Raw genomic sequence first — 18,981 nt, 5'->3', positions numbered from 1 at the left:
ATCACAAGGAAGGTCTCCCAACAACTCACTGACTGTCCAGATACAGAACAGAAGAAAAGGATAAATGGGAGCCACATCAGCCAGCAACAGATGGCTAATGCTACAAGCACACAGCTGAACACAGAGGTTAGACTAAGTCTTGGAAAGAAAGAAAAGCAGAATCCCGTCTCCTAGAGCAAGATCTGGAGTTTAGGACTACAGCCTTAGCTGGAATTTGATGGCAATTTTATGACTAGACGTTCCCTTTTTGAAAGCAAAACCTGTTCTGAGGTGCAGTGCATTGCAACATCCCTGAATGCACACACCAGGACAGGAAAAAAAAAAAAACATGGATAGACACAATCCCTCACCTGTAAATGAGTGATGTTTCTATCAATGTCCATTGGGGAGGTGACGCAGTTCTGCGAAACATATTTGTAGTTGCTAGGACAAGGCTCACTGTCCACTGAATTGACGCAGGGAATCGGGATCCGCTCATAACCCCGGGCAATGTCTCTGTCAGTGGGAGAAAGAGATTTGTCACAGAAGAAAAGCTCACCCGAACAAGCGGCCATTCAAATGCCACCCTGGGGCAGAACTACTGTCTTTGATCACTGAGCATTCAAAGCCCGAAAGCAATTCAGATTAGAACAGTTTATTTTTTCTCCACCCTGCCTTACAGATTGTTCTTTGTGCTTGTGAATATTTCCGTTTGGAGGATGAATTTACAAACCACCATCTGAATCAGCATGTGCTTAATTCTTGCTAAGCTCAAACTGACCTTCACACCAGTTTAAAAAAACTAAGTATGCACTTACAGTCCTTTCTTAAAGCAGGCCCCCACACAAGCACTCTATTTCACAACCCACAAGTGAAGCCAGCTGGATTCTCACCTGCTCACGACCTTCTCAATCTGGGCAGGCTTGTCAGTAGACGATTCTCTGAGAGTCTTGTTCATCTGTAGGGCCACCCAGACCTGAGAGTTAAGGCTGGAGCACTGGAGTGGAGTCTCACCCTCCTTGTTCTTTAAAGTGACATCCGAGCCACGGGAAAGAAAGAGACTGCAAAACAGCAAGAAAGGGTAAGCATTCCCCAAGAGAAAACCGCACAAGGGAAAAATGAGCTGAATCACATCCTCCAGCCAGCCCTTAAGGGACAAGGAAGAATCTGTAGTAGTGAATAATCACCTGAGTTTTCTTTATTAAGCATGGTTCAGTGAATCCTTCTACGTGAAGGTGCTGGCAGAAGCCACAGACTGGAGCTCTAGGCACTCACGAGAGCTCTGGGCAAACCTCACCTTCCTTCAGGCATGACAAATACCTTGCTGGTACCAGCCTAACTTCAGACAGGCTTGAAACTCTCTCTGGCAGGGAAAGATACCGGGTGGGAAGAGTAGGCTGGAAATGGAGGAGTCCCACGGGAAAACTGGTATTGGACTTGGACCGTGTTTATATTCACCAGCTTTTGGTGAGTATACATGATGACTTTATTCATAGCAGTGATGAAGCAAAGGAAAAGCCCTGTTACCATATTATGCCACGCTAGTTGAAAAAAAGAAAAAAAAAAAACAAAACACCAAACCAAAACCCCCAAAAAAGCTTTAATCAAGGATGCCTGATGCCTTTCTGCTGGGAGGTCCAGGCTGAGCACAGCCCCTCAATCCCTTTGCCCAAGACTCCAGGACCACCCCATATTTTCTGATCTTTTTTACACTAGCTCTGGCAGCAGCTAGTATTTAAGACCCAGCGCCCCTAGAAGCAGGGCAATAGAGAAACAAGCCCTCCATCTCAACTTTGTTTTGTGCTTGAATGCTAAAAGCATTTCAAAGGATCTCCTGAGCTTGCAAGCCAGCACTCGGAGAGAAAGGAGTGACCAGGGGAAAGGAAAGAAGTGGGAGGGCTGGAGTTGTACTTACACAACACACTCGTAGCGGTTCTCTCTGGCTGCAATATGCAGGGGTGAGTCCCCGTGAATATTCACTGCATGTAAATCACACTTAGCAGCCAGCAGTATCTCCGCTATGTCAACACAGCCAGAAAAAGCAGCCCAATGCAAACAAATATTTTCCTCCTGGATGGAAAAAAAACAGAGTAGAGGCTGTTTAGTGCATTAAAACCCTATCGCTTTGGGACTTCACCATCCTTAGCTCTACACCTGCAGCATTCAACATGTGGCTTGCAGTCTCTTTCCCTGCATTGCTCCTTGTGGCTGGGACTTCCAGCACAGGCAGGGAAATCTCCACACAGACAAGCAGGGAGCTCTCACTCCAGCCACCTCCGTGCACCAAAGACGGGGAGGCTGCACACAAAGTGGTCCATCAGCTTCCTTATACACGCAGGCAAATCATCTGTCTCTAAGCCACAAAACAGTCTGGATCAATCCATGAGAGAGGTGACAGACATGAACAAACATGCTGGAAAAGGCTAGAAGCCGAGCTTCCCCAGCCCAGACACACAGGAAAGCTAGCATGTCTCCCAGTGCTATAAAATTAAAGAGAAAAAGAGCACAGCACAAGCTATAGGGTATATGAAGGTGCTAAAAAATGAACCACGAGCCACAGGAAAAGCAATCAATCCAAATTCAGGCATCTCTTAAATACTCTATGTACTCATCTCTCACTAGCAGCACTAGAAATAGCTGAACAGTCATCTTTTTGATGGAAATATTTTAAGCGATGATACTGTTTTCCGTTACAGTGCAATTTGCAGCACACTTTGAACCCTTCCCCATGACGAGCTCTAAAGACGTCAATTACAACACTGCAATGATAGTAATGATCACCTAACTTTTCTCTTTTTTTTTTTTTTTGAAAGCAAAAATAAAGCACATCTTTTAGTCACCACAACTTAGATCTTTCCTTAAATGGGGAGGCTATTGACATACACCAGGGAGTGGGGAGACCTCTTTCTATATGGCTTCTGCCTCCCATTATGGTAACATCTAGAAAAAAAGCCCTAATCAGTGTCACACACCAGTCTACGGAAAAAATTAATCCTGTCGACTGCACACCACACGCTGCTGCTCAGACAGGTTACAGACACCCAGACTTGCCACTTTGCCTTGCATCGGATACTGCCTAACAGCAGCATAATTACAATCAAAAGCATTTCTCCCAGAGTATGATGTTTCCCAGCACAAGTGACATTGCTTCTTAATGACTGCAATCAGGAGACACAGAACGTAGGTACAGTAAGAGATATGCGATACATACATCTGCTAAGAGGATATTTTTCTTTCAAGTAAATTGTTGACTGAGCTGATTTGATTTTCATCATTTAATGTGTGATCTTGTAACTGGTAGCCAAAAGCCTTCTGTGACAGATCAAACAAGTCAGTTTTGTTCAGAGTCAGCGCTAGGGCTCTGAAGCAATGCAACAGCCCAAAACGCCCCCTCTCTCACCTTGACTTTTGCTTTTAGGAACAGTATCAGATCTGGACCTGCCTGGAAACTATCTAAGCTACCAAGGGAACAGAGGCTCCTACCAAGCAGGGGCTTTCAGACTGGGGACAGCAACTCCTCAAGAACAGCTGGAACCCTTCTGAGCCCCACAAGACAAACGTGCCAACACCTACCCCTGCTAGCACCCAAGACACAAAATGAGGCATTTAGGGAAATAAATACAAACCAGCTGCTTATATGCCTTGAGGTCAGAAAAACACTAGGAGCCTTGGACAAGAAAATACATCACCATGAGGTACGCTAGAGGGTGAACTGATGGCGGGGTAGGTACTTTGCTGTAACAACTCTGTGCAGAAAGCAATGAGGCCAGTTGCCCCTCATTTATCAAACTATCTCACACCTACAGGCCAAAGCCTGGAATAGCTCAACACACCCTGGTTCACACCCAACCTTGCCTTGCAGGTACTTCTGGGGTTTCAATATCCTTAGAGACAGAAAGGAAAAAATGAGAAAAACACTGTTAAGAAAAAACAGAGGAGCAGTGCTGATATAATGAGTCTCCTGAACAGAAGCCTGGATGCTCTCTCCTTTTTTCCCCAGTTGACTCCCTTGTAACTTTTCCGTTTACTTGAAAATCCCCCTGAAACTGCTCGCACAGCCTGACACGCAGCGCTGCTGGGCCCACGGAACTCCCAGGGACTCCACCTGGAGTCAGACTCCCTCAAGTACAGAGTATATCCCACTCGAGTAGGGTTTACAGAGGTGAAGAGCAGACCAAGAGCCAGCTCCAGCACGCTGAGCCACCAGCCTGGGCACGCTCTGTCCACATTGGTGGCTTTGTGCCTGTTATGCCTAGGAAAAGCCAGGCTTGAGATACTTGCTGGCAGAGCATCTGCTCAATCCATCTGGAAAACATGAGTATGAGCTTGTGCTCCCCAAAAGGCACGCAAGATGCCCCTAACCCATGCCCAACACACACTGGCCCATGACCAACACAGAGCTGGTAAATCTGAACTCAAGGGGGATCTGCCTGGTGCAGCATCCAAGTGGCAGCATGGCAGACTCAGGTGGATTAGAAGCAACGAGGCACAGAGCTGACTACAGCCTGTGGCATTACATACAGCATCCTTACGGGCTATGTCAGAAGAGCTGGAGGAAAAGGACTTCTTGCCAGCCTGTAAACTCTTTCCCAGACCATGGAGGAAAATTCTTCCACCAGACACTGTCCCAAACCACCTGTGTCAAGGGACCACCACACCTCCCTCCACTTAGCCCAAAATCTGCCTCCTTGGGCTTGTTTGGTTTTTAAACAGAGATTGTGGCTAATATCTGAAACAGATTCCAGGAAGAACCTCACATTGTCACGGATGTTGATGTCTGACCCCTTTGCAAGCAGCAGCTTCACCAGCTCGATATGCTTGTACTCAGTGGCCCAGATCATCGGCGTCCAGCCTCCATCATCCTGGGGAGGGAAAGGAAAGGGTGAAACAGGCAGAACGGGCAAGACGGTCTCCTGCTGGCTTCACGAGCCCCTTGGCAGCCACAGCAGGGTGCACCTTGCCTGGGAGCCACAGACCACTTCTTTCCCCACATCTGTCTCATCACTCTCCTTCAGTCTAGGCTGCTGCAGGGAGAGATCCCTCAGGGTCCTGCAGAGCACAACGTGATTTGAATCAACATGCCTCAGCAGGCTGGAGTTTATTTGCAGCTCAGCTCACCACATCCACAACACCTGGCAATGGATCTCCAGGGCGTTCAAATACAGCTGACTGTCCAAACGGAGCAATGCAGCTTGTGTAAAAGCTCTTACAAAGATCCCTGAGCAGCCTCAGGGAGCTGGCCTTCCCCCAGAACAAGAAACCCTGACGCAGTGCTGCCTTGCCCCACAGCAACAGATAACCTCTGAAATGGTGAGTGCCAGGCTTGACCCATCCCACAGCATGTCCATGATCCCACCCAACCCCCAGCTAGGAGGAGTACAGGGACACCCTTGAGCAACAGGCTCCACAAGCAAATTCAGGGTCAAGGAGAAACTGCAAATCAAGGCACACAGAAGGAAAGTTTCCATGAGGTCTGTGGAGGGGATCGCCTTCTCTGGCAGACTGGGGTGCCCATGGCACTGTTGTCCTATAATGTTTTTCAGGTGCTCACCAGCAGCAGGACTGTATTTGAGTAACCACTGCGCAGACAGCACACTGCCAAGGCTTCGGTCCCTGACCTGAGAAAAGCAGCTTCTGCCCCTCACAGAAAGGCCTCACCTGGCAGTTGACATCCATCTTCCCGTTGGAGAGGAGGTACTGAACAACGTCATAGTGCCCCTTCTTGGCAGCCAAGTGCAGACACGTGGAGCCCTCCGCATCCTGGACACAACCACAGAACAAGCTCTCAGGGGACATCCCTTCCCAGCATTTTTCATGTCTGCATGACACCACTGATGCTTAGGAACAGCAGAGAATTTCACAGATGGAGCAGAGGACTCCAAAGCCCCCACCCTGCTGCCAGCAGGGGAGAGAGGAGCAGCAACCAATGCCGGCATGGAGCAGAGGGAGCTTCATACAAAGCTTAGAGGTGCAACCCATGCAGAGCAGAAGGCTGTGAGTGCAAAGGCTATGGGAAGAGACTCCTTTGAGAAGCCTAGGGAAGTTACCAGCCCCAAATCCCGGCAGACTAATGCTCCCCTTCCCCAACAGACCACCTCCAACTCTTCTCCAGGTACTGGAGAGCCAAGTGGAGGCAGAAATCCCTTACAGAGGCAGAGCCTGCACTTTACATTAGAAAAGTAGGCTTGTCTCGACCTGAAATGCTCCATTTATACAGTTTTTTTACTGTGCTTTATTAGCACAAGGCCTTATCCCAGCACCTGGCAGCAGAGCAAAGGGGTGTCCTGCACAGAGGCTAGGAGCCTCCCAAGAGACCAAGTCCCCAGCATGCCCCCAGCTGTCTGCCAAGATATGAGATAAAAAATGACCCAACCATGAAGGTTGAAAGGCAAAATGCCTTTGGGAGCTGAGAATACAGGGTCTGGTGGAGATGGACAGGTTGTGAGTCATGACAGAGACACTCCCACACTAACACCAAAGATCTCAGCGGCTGGAGCCTGATTTTTATCAGGCATTTTATATCCTAAGAGCTTAGCACATAGCATGGCCCAGAGACCAGGAAATAAGGAGAAGGCAATGAAAGACTGAAAAATAAAATGACTCCTTCCTGCTAAGCCCCTGGAAGCAACATCGGAGGTGAGAGCTTTTGGATGGAGCCGAGCAGAGAGCACGGCGCAGGGCTAAGGGAGCAACCCTCTGAGCAAGGATGGGACATATCAGGTCAGGGATTACACTGTGTGGGCTTCTTGGGGTAAAGAAGGGGTTTCTACACCCCCATAAATGCCTGCCACATCTGAATAATGCCACAGCTTTCCCCTTAGATTAGCATGAGCCAAGTGCAGCTTCTCACCCCTATGGAGAGCAGGCATATTTTAATGTAACGTTTCTGCAGGTTTTGAGTGGGGCTTTTACATCCTATTAACAGGATCAACAGCTTCACCCTGGGGTCTGAGAAGCCCCCACCCACGCATCCCCTACACTGTCCTCAGCATCCCCCTCCACCCAGCATCCCTGCAGGGCCAGGACGGACAGGCTCGGCACACGCCCACAGTTAATGTCCAGATTTCTCATCCAAATGTCTGGAGCTGATTTTAAACTGCAATGTTGCTGCTTTCAAAAAAATTACTAATTTGGTGCAAGAAACTAATTAACATAATAAACTAGTCTAGACTTCAGACGTGATCTCAGGCTTCTAATTTGCTTTTGCAAGCTCAGGAATTTTTTCCTTCCCTTTACCTTCAGAAACAAAAAAATCCCCTCTTTTCCACAAGAATACCTCAGGTGAGAGATGTCTGGATTGCTCCAAGACACTTGGGAGAGTGGCCAGCATGAACCCACACATGCCTGTCCTGTCCTTGTCCCCTTCCCAGCTCAGAACCAGGCTCCCAAGGATCCATTTAAGGCTCGGGGTGGGCAGCACTTGATATCTTGTGCAATCCTCCTGGCCCTGCCAGCTCTTTCACAAAAAGAGCATCTCGACCCTGCCGTACTCCCCAGCGATAGCTGAGGAGCACGCCAACTGCAGCAGGTTGTAACAATAAGAAGTTCACGTGGGGAGAGTTCCTGTGCTCCAAATAGCATCCAATTTATGGGACTAATAAACGATCTGTATATTTTCCAAGACTGCAAAGCAACCAGAGCATGCTAAAGGCAAACAGACAGCTGCATTTTATTGTATTTGTTTAAATTAAAGGGTAGAGTTTAAAGATGGGGTCCAATTCTGCCACTGCAGCATGACTACAAGAAACCACACATCAGTCCTTTGGAAAGCAAAGCTTCCTCTGTCATTTCTGCTGGCTTGGGAAGCACCTAATTACCCACCCATTTTAAAATGTCACTCCAAAATTCTCATTATTAGAGTCTATAGAGAAGGAAACTCTGAAATCAAACTCCAAATTCACTGCAATGGATTTGTGACACTAATACTTAGTGGCCCCATATGAAATCTAATACCCCCTACATTTGGTGCCACAAACTAATGTAGCAAGTGGCAGCACTTGCCCCAAACTGCTCACAGCCAGGACACTGAACCATTAAAATGATACTACTGACAACCACAGCCTTATCAAGCCTTTGCGCCCAAGACAAGCAAGTCCGTTTCCCCTCTGCCTGTGCACTTCCACCTAGGACTTGAAACCTATCAAGAAAGAAATGCTGGACAGAGGCTTCTCCAGGAGAAAAAGATAGGCAATAAACTGCTACCTTAGGATCTACTAGTGCTCCAGCCTTGATAAGGTATTTCACAGTTTCCAGATGGTTGTTTTCTGCTGCTTCCATCAGTGGGGTCCTCTGGTCTTCAGAGCAGGTGTCTATATTAGCACCAGCCTGTTAAGAGGCCAAGGCAAATATACAGTTATAATCATTACTGGTTAGCAGAGGAAGGATGTGGGAGTAGAGATTTAGTAGCAAGCTTTATCCTGAAATTTAGCCATATTAAGCACGGGGGGGGGAAAAAGAAGAAAAAAAAACCAAAAAAAACAGGAAAGAAGGCAGTCCAACTTACGTGTTTTGGAAATCAGCACACACTACCTGCCCTCTCTCCTGCCTTCTACAGCCAGTAACTGGGGCATAAGGAAGCCAACAGCTAGTATTAAGTAACTCTTGTTATTAATGCATTTTGTACTATTACTTTCTGGATATTGTTTGTGTAACTATTTGGAAAAATCAGCCTCCTCCTTTCTCCAGCAGCTTTGTTTTCCCTGGTCTATCATTTCTACGGACACAATGAACAAAACAACCAGCTCTTCCCAATGTCACAAGCAGTAGGAACAACTTGCTGATTGCAACAGAGGTAGGAGCTGTAAAAAAAATCCTGGAGATTGGCTAACTATTCCTCTTGAAGTCAATGGTAACATTTCTACAGAAGTCTCTAAGAATATGTTCAGTTCAACATGGGAGTGTCTTGGACCAAAACCTTGCTCTTTTCCAAAACACTACTGTGTCATGTATCTTGCCTGCTTTAACTCTTTGGCTTAGCTCAGTAACCCACCCAATACTTAAAACCAAAAGAAAAATCTCAGAGACAGCACAATTCTTGGCAGGCCGTGCACACATATATATACACAAAGCACAGACCTGTTTACAGCAGTGACAAGCTGACTCAGGTTCACCTGGCACAAGAAGTTAGCCCCACTGCTTCCAGGTGCCTCCCACTGAATGCATTTGTTTTGATTACTTTTAAATAGCTAGAGCTACTTAAACCAGACCAGAGAAGAGGCATTTCAAGTTTAACAAGCTGGGGACATTCCCAGCCAAATACTGTGCTACTGCAGTAGCCAGACATCAGGGAAGAGACAAAAAGATGAAGGATTTGGGAAACAAACCAACCTTACTGATACGCAATTCAAATTGTTTGTAATATCTGGCAAATTTTGCTCCTTTTACTCGTACAAGTCATTCTGTTGTCTTCATGTGCAGTAACTTGAGTGAGAGCAGCAGGGTAGGCCCATAGCTGCATCTTCAAACAGCACTTTGAAAGCCTCTGACTCCAGATGCTGAAATGCAACATCCCAGCAAGCTCATTTTCAAAGACATGGCATTGCTGCTCTCTCATAAAGCCCTTTAAGGTTTCCCAGTCACATGAGGTAAACAAAACATACCTCCAGTCATTCCAGATGATGTATGCCAGTGCAAAAAAGAAAAACTATAACTTTTTAAAGCCTTCTTTTTTCTTCACATCGTTTTGGAGAGGGTTCAATGAGAGCACCCCTATGTTTTGACCATCTTCCCTCAATTAGAATCCAAAAATCAGACAATAAGCCAAACACACATCTTTCCTTCTCTCCTTTTCACACATGAGACATTTACACTGTAGAGGAAAATCCTGCTCAGGTTTTGACAGAAGGGAAGACAGTCTGCTATTTGCAGGCTCCAGAGCCTACGTACCTTCGTTACAAAGAGCAACTTTGCAGCAGCTTGCAGATCACCTGCAGTCTGCCAGCGGTCAGCCTGTGCTGGCACACCTGGCAGTGCACTGCTCTGCTGGGTATGCTTAGGCATATAGGTTCCCACGTGCTCCACAGTGCCCTACATCGAAGCTTCACATGCTCATTGCCCAGACAGTGAAGCTTGCTTGGAGAACAGCCTAGAAAGACAGCTTCAGTCATGTCCTCTAAGACCTCACGCTACTCTCCACCACTCCTCCCTCAGCAAACCCTGAGAATAAGGAGGCTTTTATAGGAGAGACTGTTCAGTGCTGATTTCCAAGTGTGCTTTAGCCATGCAGGGCAGGAGACCAAAAACCACAGAAAATTGCTCGTACAGAGGAACGTAAGTGGAGACAGACCTGAATCAGCATATGGCAGATGTCCACGTGGCCAGACTCAGCAGCAGCATGAAGAGGGGTTCTCTTACTCTGATGCTCCATTTTAAAATTAGGGTCAATTCCATCCACTGACAAACAGAGCAGAAATGCTTTCAACCACAATTCAAAGATTAGAGAAAACCATAACAGGAGAACCAGGTCTCAACTAAAGGCTTCTGAAGGACGGGTTCCCAGCCTATTTCAGCCCTTCTCATGACTCACTACACATTCAAGCCAGAAAGCTCCCAGGGTAGTCCCACAGACATTTGATATGCAACAGCCCTCAAATCAAGAGCTTCAGAAACACCATAGAATTTAATACCTTTAAGGTATTACAATTTCTACATAGGCCGTCTCCCTCAGATTCACAATTCACCATCTCTCAGTGCAACAAAACCAACAAACACTATACAACAATAAAAAGAAAAAAAAATGCTGCTTTGTTTAAAGCAACACAGAAGTTGGAAACAACAGAGTCAGTACTACCTGGCCTTTTTGTCTCACCACTATTAACTGCAATTAATATTAGCAATCCTCATTGCATCCCTGCAAACACAGGGCTACAAAGTGGATGGAGCTTCTCTAACTAACACAAGCTCGGGATCTAGCCAGAGATTCTCACAGCTGTGCAAAGACTGACAGATGATGATGACAGCCAGACAAAGATGTCTGGGCATGATAACATGTTGCATACGATGAGGCCATAGTTAAATACCAATGAATAACATTTTTGTGCTATTGAAGACACGAACAATGAAGCTAACACTTGCTAGAAGAAAAAAGAAGAATCTGATAAATGAAAAGAACAGAAAGCGTCCCAAAATGTACTGCAAAGTACTGGAGTGAAAAGGAAATGATCCCAAGGAAAACATTGTGTCCTTCAAAGGGGGAGATTCCTCGGGAATATTTGTTGGTAAAAACAAGTTCAGAAGTTCAAGTCATCTAGTGACAGATAACTATGTACCCCAAAACCAAACCCTGTGTATTGAAGGGCTCTTCCTTTCTGCTCTCTTGCTGATCTGTCTCGGCTTAAGCTGCCCCCCATCTTTTTACCTCTCTACTGGATGCAAATACCTAACTATCCGATTGCATGGAGAGGAAAAGTTCTGTCAGACTGGAAAAACCACATGTAGGTCATTTGCAGACAGAAACAGCTTCTCTGGATAAAACCATGCCCAAATGCAGAAACAAGCTGGGAGCAGGTCCACATTTCACAGAAAGATGAAGCCATTTCCAATGACACATCACTTGCAAAGGTGGCTTTCTCCTCCAACTCCACTCACAAGGGGCAGTGGGGAGTATGACGTGCTGCCATGCTGGGAACTGGACTTTGGCAGCTGCCTGGCAGGAGCTGGGAGTACTGCCAGACACACAATGTCCTGGGAATGAGCCACCTACCTAACATAAGCAGGACTTTTTGCAGCTCTCCTTGCCTTGCAGAGAAGTACAACTGCTTTGGATGGAACCGTAACTTCTTGGGTCTGCAGGAGTGGGGAAAAGAGGCATAATTAATACTCACTGAAGAACACTCCTGGCATTTCACCCCACCCCACTACTACTCCATGTGCATGACAAAGTCTGTTCCTCTGGTGCAGCTCCAGAGTGCCAGCAAAACACAAGAACAAGTCTCCAGAAGGCAGTCTTAAAAATTCCAGCTCCAACCACAGACAGCCTTGTTCTAACAAGGGCTGTATCTATTCAGTGACACTTATCAACAAATTCTGGGTCTTACTACTGCAAACAGGAACCCCTAGTAGTTACAGCTGCTGTTAGAGGGCCAGTGAAAAACTAAATCCTCCAGACGAATCAATAAGACATTTAGAGCTATAACCATTCTCTTGAATCAGTAATCTGTTGGAGGTGACAAGTGACTGAAGTGAACCAAGGAAGGTCTGAGTGGGGCCAAAATCCAGAGAAGCTAAATCTCATTTTTCTCTAGGTCAAGGAACTTTGCTGGGAACTGGAGAGATCCAGTGGTCTTTTACTTACTTTTCAGAGTCCAGGGCGATCAGGGCACTTTCCAGAGTTTCTTTAACTGGTCCCTGGGTCAGGCTAGTAGTAGGCTTTGGAAAAACTGAAGACCCAGCCACGTCAAATCCCTCAGTAGCTGAACTTTCTGGCTTGTCTTCCTCTGACAACCGCGTCCCAGTGCCACTGAAGAGGAAAAATGAGAGACAGCCAAAGCACAACCATTAAAAATACACAACAGTGTGTATCTTATGCCAAAGAAGGGAAGGAAATGGATTTTAAATACAGATAAGCATAAGCAAAATTGAAACACAAACCAATATATTTTACAGACTTTTCGGTAAGAACTCGCCCCAAAAAGGAGCTGTACTGCCCTATGATTACATTTTTATGTACTTTGTGCTACAGGAAATCCAGGAACATGGGGCAAGTCATAAAAGCCCCCAGAACAAGATCAGATCGAATGGGAAGTCAGAGCACTGTACAACACAGGGATGGCTTGATCTGTGTTTTCCTCTGCATTTTCATCCTCTCTTTATACTTGTGCCTGTCGGTGCAAGTCAGGAGCTACAGCTAGGTACTGCACGAATTTCTCTGTCACTTAGCAGACCTGGCAACATCATCTTGTTCCACTATTATTCCATTCCTAACAATAACTGGAAGGAATGGTTTTAACTCCTAAACCCCTGTTATCTTCATAGCCTCTGCCCCAGGTCTCCCTGTGGTTGCTGTGCTCTTCTCTGACACAGTGCGCAACACAAAACACACCTGCAGATTCCTGTAGCTTGGTTTGTCAGAGCAGCACCAGAAAGCACTTTGCTCCATCAGGAGGAGGACAAGTGTTCAAATGCATAGCATAGTCTGGCACAAGGTTTGAGATCACCATGTGCTCCCAAGCTCACCTCCCCGTCGTGGTGTCGGCCCTTCCCTCCACAGCCGCTGGTTTCTGCTGCTCATAGGTCAGCGACACTGTTGAGGTTGTGTCTGCTTTTGCTATTGTCACCTCCTTTGCTTTGGAGGCCTCTTCCCCGCAGTGTGGGCAGTAGCTCATGTCGTTGACCTGGGAGGCACAGTTCTTGTGGAAACGGTGGGAGATGCTGCTCTCCGGCTGACACTCCATGAAAGTGCCCTAAAAAAACCAGAGAGAAGAAATTCACACCTTGGTCACTATGTGCCTTACCTGTTCTATATGCTTTGTCTGCAGATCTCTTAAATACTTCATTCATCACCACTCTTGTCCCTGGCGCTTCCAATACAGTAAGCAAGCACTGCCACTTCTTTAGAAGAGAAAAAAAGCCAAGGTCATGGGGAAAAAACTCGCTTGGTTAGGGACTGCAAAGCAAGTTTAAGGTTTTTAATTCCACTTGGGAAACAGAACCAAGAAGTCCCAATTTCCAACTCTTTTCCTCTAACGCTTGAAGTTCTTGCTTACGTTTCTAGAAGTGCCAGTGTACTGTAAGGACGCCCGCAAAACTGGAAAAAGAAAACTTCAGACCTGCATGCTGAGCCAGCATTAAAACTACCTAACAAAGCCGCGCGCAAACCATTCAAGGACCTACATGAACATAATTAAATCAGCTGTTAACCCCAATGTAACCTAAAGCATGCGAATCCTCTGCTTAGACCAGCCCCGTATGCTGTTTAACCCCAATAATGTGGCTGACTGCTCATTCAACAAACTTGGGCAACTTTTCTTAAAATTCTTTTCCCTTTCCAAAGTCCTCTGAACTGAACTGAAGGTACCCCAGAATTCATCGCCCTGTGATTATTAGTTCTACCTGAAGTCCTACTGTGCTCTGTGTTATTAGTGATGGATAGCACAAGCACTCCCAGATTCACCTGTGTGAACTATGACATGTAACTCAGAGATGTAAGAGCATGTAAGAAAAGGCTAGTTAAAACCCACTCTTCTCCTGAATTCACGGTCCTCCCAAGCAATTTAATTAACTCTATTTCAGCTTTGCAAAATGCCTTTAAGGGTTATGAGAATTTTATCTTTTAAATGATCTTTGACTCAGCATGAAAACCCAGGATGCTTCCATTTATTACAATTAGAATAATGCTTGAGTCTGCTGTAGCATCTTTCATTGAGTCATCTTGAAGAACACTAGCATCAGACAATTAAGCCTCCCCATCACCCCACAAGGACCTTAATTGGTGTTTTTCAGCTTTACCAACAGGGAAACTAGGATGCTGACAAGTTAAAGGACTGGACCAATGCTATTAAAAGCCTCAGTGGCAGAGGTGGAAGAAGCAGCAGGAGATCTCAAATACTGCCTTGTTCCAGTGCCATCATTCAGGTTCCCTGTCTAAACCCTCATGAGCAGGCAGGGGAACAGAACCACTCTTGTGTACACAGACTCATTTACAAACCAAGCTAATACAATTTTTGATGCGATTGACCTGTACAGAGAAAGAAAAAAAAAAAAAAAAAACCTTGTTCCAAAGAAATTCCTAAGGCAAGACTTCCGCCGTGTGAAATCCCAGTGAAAACCCTTCAGTAACACCCCTTGGGGTCTCCAAGAAGATAAAGGTGACAATTGCAGCTACCCTCACACACGATCCTGTTGAAAACACCACCTGACGTGCTGTGGAATGAGATGGAGCTGATGCCAGGAAGTCAGTAAACCCCTTTAGGTACCATCTCCACCTTCAGCTCTTCCAGCTACTGCGACAGGTACCCCCTTCCCTAGATTGAGAGCACGGACTTACTGCAGTGCAAAAGTATCCACAGCCAGGGCAACACTGGTGTTTCACCATCCTCCCTCTATGGTCCTCACACAGCACCAAAAGCTGGACTTTGTTAGACGGGCGCATCAGTTCATACTTAACCACACTGTTTGTGCATCGGCCCAGCTGGAACAGGAGAAATTAAAGGAAATGAAATTACTGGAGACCAAAACACTCTCTGTGCTTGTGCGGAGGAATATTTTGCACACTGCGTTGATGAGCCCTGGCTTTTTCACAGTAATTCAGATGTGTGCCAGATAGCATTAGCAGTGCAGCAGGAAGCTGTGAAAGCTGCTCTCACAGGAAGAAACGCATCATTTACTAGCTAACATGCATGTGGACCCTGAGTCGTTTGTTTCTTGTAAGAAAAAAAATCATAACTGGAAATACGCAACAGCCAAGCAGCTGCAGAAGGGGCAGTCCCATGGGCCTGACTCATACAACATACGCTCTCCTTTTGCCAGGAAGAGCGGGTGTCGGTGACCAAGAGAACAAGACCATACGCACTAAATCTTGTTACTGTTCAAAAGTATAAGTCACAGGAAGATAAAGGGAAAAATAATTGCTCTTCGTTGCCAGCGAAGTTATCGTCTGTACTGGTTCCAGCACTGGCCCCTGCCCAGACCACAGGGATGAACAGCCAGGCTTTCATGAGAGCTCAACTAAAGTCACATTTTGAGTATGCTTTCTGAAGGATTTCACCAATGTATAGCTCTGGGCTTAAAAGGCTGTCTTCTCGTGCACCACCTTGTTCTGTTAATGACAGCAGACTTCATAACTGGGGTTCACTTTTCCCAATCAGTGTTACTCGCTCTGCTGCGTCAGAAGGATCAGCACTTCCTTCTGCTGCCCCCATTCATACATCTACGACATTTTCACATACCAGTTGCCACCTGCTAGCATGATACAACGCTGTTTGGGTTCTGTAAGTTCCTCTTGACAATAACCTTGCTTTCCCCAGATGCTTAGCAAAGGGCATTTATAAACTAGAAACATAAACATGAAAGGCTGCTACAAGGAAATGTCCCTACAGAAATCTGTGCACAGTTTACTCTGCCACCATGAGCAGAGGAGTCAGCCAGGAACATGGTACCTGCCCATCACCAACAGACTGTCCCTCTAGTCTAGCTGAGGTTTGATTTGATGCTTTTTCTTCAACAAAACTAGACTTTCTCTCTAATTTTTTTTAAACTCCACTTCTCCTGTGGAATCAACACCCCTACAGAAAAAGAGAACGGATTTTAACCTAGACTCATCATTTACCCCTAGCATCTCTGATTCAACTTACCCAAATTCCAGCTGCAAAAGTCTACCTGTGGTTGTGCCACCTTGCCTAGACTGATCACTGTTAACGCACAGACCCCAGGGGCTGCAGGGGTGGCAGGAGAGGACCCTTCCTTTGATTTTTACTTATGAGCTGAGCAAATCTGATTAACATGTGAAAAGCTGCACTGTCCGTGTGAGAAAGTCCCTGCATTATTATGTCACACTATATTATTTGTTAGAAACTCTAAAAAAGTACAAAGTGATTAATTACTATTTTCCAACCATTAGAGAGTGCAGCATGGTGCTCATAACTATTTATAACATTCTCCAAGGACACACCAGTCTGGAGAACCCACTATTCACATGTATAATATCCTTATAACATCTATGAGTCACTTATCCCACTATGAAAAAGAATCTAACATAAAGCACGGCCTTTGCTATTCCTCTCTCTGATTTATCCAGGGACAGAACTGTCAAACCACTGTATACATGAGAAGCAACTCTTTCATATACCTTTTGGTTTTTTAGAAACCCTGGGGTCCCCCTCTCTCCTTTAAGTCTCCAGGGCATTCTCTTTAATGAATCAATTTTGCCATGCTTTGGAAATTCCTTTCTCTATAGGTACCAGCATTTACTAACAGAAGTAGAGTTGGGCTGCAACCCTGATTATCTCTTTCTCCCTCCATCCACCCTTCTTCTGGGATCCTACAGGAGAACTAGGGTTATTCTCACTCCTTGTCCTACTACCAGCAAGTATGAGAGTGCTGCAGTGTGAGTGCAGCTCAGCTGAAGCTTAAAAGAAACCCAAGTGCCTCCCAGTAAAAGGAGGATCTACCAAGTGTGTTGCTGTCCCACAGTCTCACTTTCCAGACTCTGGGAGGGAGTCCCTTCTGCCACTTACTTCCACACTTCTGGAACCAGTAAAGCCCAATGAGCCCAGCTGTGATTGACTGAAAGGCATCAAGTGCAATCGTTTTCAGTCAGCCAGACCTGGAGGCTGTGCAGGGTTGCCAGGACATAGGAAGCTTTGTAACAGAAGCCTCTTGGGGGAGGAGGAGAGAGGAAGGCTGGGGCAGACTGAGCCAGTGAAGGGCATGCCAAGTTCCCGAAACTCAAGAGCTGGCTACAAAAAGGTTTGCATCAGCTCCTTCGTAGTCAAGGGAAACCAGCTCCAAGCTTCCTCTGATTGGATTTTCTCACTTTGATGCATGCTAATGTATTTTAGCCCACTTGGCCTGAAGTGTGTCTGTTACATCAACTTGATCCAGCCACACAGGCCAGGACAAGCACGAGAGATCCACCCAGTGCCTCTTCAGCTGCCACCTCCTCCCTTCCAAGTGGCTTCAACCTGACTTTGTGATATCCGCAAAGTGCTGGAGCCCTCAGCTTAGTGAGTGAGATGTTTATTTACCCTGCCATTCCCGCACACGAGTGGGTTCCCAGTCTAGCAGGCTGCCGAGCCCCTGTGTGACCCAACACATGTTTCCGGCATAGCATTTTATTCTTTACGTCCTTGTCCTCAGCAGAAAAGTCTGAGAGAATCTGAAAGACAGGCTCCTACCTCATTATCCACACTCTCTGTGGCCATGCACTGGTTGTTGGCTAGCGTGGTGATCTCTCTGCTTTTGGGGGTTTCCATTCGACAGCTACAGAGGGGGACTTCCTGGAGACCATCTACTTCCATTGCTTCAGGACCATTGGAAAGACCTGGAGTACAGAAGACCAGTAAATCAACTCTGAAATTCCCTTCCAGGAGAAAAGATCAGTCCATCAACACCACCCATGTTCTGTGGCATCTTCCCACTCCATGTCCTGAAATGCTTTCAAGGCATTATCTAAACCCTGTAAAAAAGGTCCTGATCCCTTTCTCACACCAGTTGGAGTTTGCAAAAGCATCCTGTACTTTTCTAAGTCCAGCCACACTACAGATGACTGTGCTGAAATCAAGAATAGTAAGTTAAGAACAGAGAAAACCTCAACAAGGAAAAGCAACGATGAGGTACAGATTTTTATCAGCCTGCCTCTCCTCCCCACCTGCCCCACAACACTGTGCTCTGGCAGCAGAAAATTTGTAGGAAACCACCCAGAGGTGGAGATTTGAATAGTTAGTGGAGTGATAAATAGAGAAGATCAGGAAAGCACAAACTTCTGTTTGCAGTGGCTTATTACACAGATGGGAAAACAAAATTCCTGGGACTATCTGGTCTCAGCCAACGAAGAATTACTTATTTTGGAAAGAGAACAAACCAGGGAAAACAAAGCAGCAAGATGCTCAGATGTTCTTGCCTTCTCCTCATCTCCTTCTCTCAGATTTTGAATATTTTCAAACCTATTTAAAGGTGGATAACGGCTTTTGAGGGGGCTCACCGCCAGGTATAGGGGCACAGTGTGAATGTTCTTGTGGCTTGCCTGGGTTCAACTCAATCACTAGGTTATGTGTGGTTGCAAATCACTGACCTAATGACAATGGGGTTGGTTTTAGTCCCACACTCCTATTTTAATCTTACACAGTTGTAACATCTCTTTGCAACATTTTCATTACAGAAGCAAACCTTCAAACATTTGCCTTTGGATTGGTTCAGCCTGAAGTGTCCGAAGCTTTCCCTACCCAAGCCCGCTATGGGGATTGAGTTCCAGTGAGAAGGAAGTGTGCTGTTTTTTTAAGCTTTTGAAAGGAGAGTTATTTTGCTGCAAAGTTTCAAAGATCAACTTCATTCTTGGGAAGATTCCTC

At 46.0% G+C, this 18,981-nt stretch overlaps 1 protein-coding gene across 1 annotated transcript in view; it reads right to left on the bottom strand.

Moving 5' to 3' along the window:
* Positions 1 to 18,981, bottom strand: part of EHMT1 (euchromatic histone lysine methyltransferase 1) — a 62,347-nt gene that overhangs the window by 12,523 nt on the left and 30,843 nt on the right. Inside the window, exons 9-19 of the mRNA XM_075716207.1 lie at positions 17,811 to 17,956; positions 13,153 to 13,379; positions 12,272 to 12,436; positions 11,681 to 11,763; positions 10,265 to 10,371; positions 8,182 to 8,304; positions 5,638 to 5,739; positions 4,737 to 4,841; positions 1,895 to 2,049; positions 873 to 1,040; positions 351 to 495 (exon numbers count right to left, since the gene is read on the bottom strand). Coding sequence (XP_075572322.1) covers positions 351 to 495; positions 873 to 1,040; positions 1,895 to 2,049; positions 4,737 to 4,841; positions 5,638 to 5,739; positions 8,182 to 8,304; positions 10,265 to 10,371; positions 11,681 to 11,763; positions 12,272 to 12,436; positions 13,153 to 13,379; positions 17,811 to 17,956 — 1,526 coding nt within the window. The remainder of the gene's footprint in view (positions 1 to 350; positions 496 to 872; positions 1,041 to 1,894; positions 2,050 to 4,736; positions 4,842 to 5,637; positions 5,740 to 8,181; positions 8,305 to 10,264; positions 10,372 to 11,680; positions 11,764 to 12,271; positions 12,437 to 13,152; positions 13,380 to 17,810; positions 17,957 to 18,981) is intronic.

Source organism: Pelecanus crispus, chromosome 9 (assembly GCF_030463565.1).
Source record: "Pelecanus crispus isolate bPelCri1 chromosome 9, bPelCri1.pri, whole genome shotgun sequence".
Classification (NCBI taxonomy): Eukaryota; Metazoa; Chordata; class Aves; order Pelecaniformes; family Pelecanidae; genus Pelecanus; species Pelecanus crispus.
The sequence above is the reverse complement of the archived record's forward strand: the minus strand, read 5'-3'. Positions and strand labels throughout refer to the sequence as shown.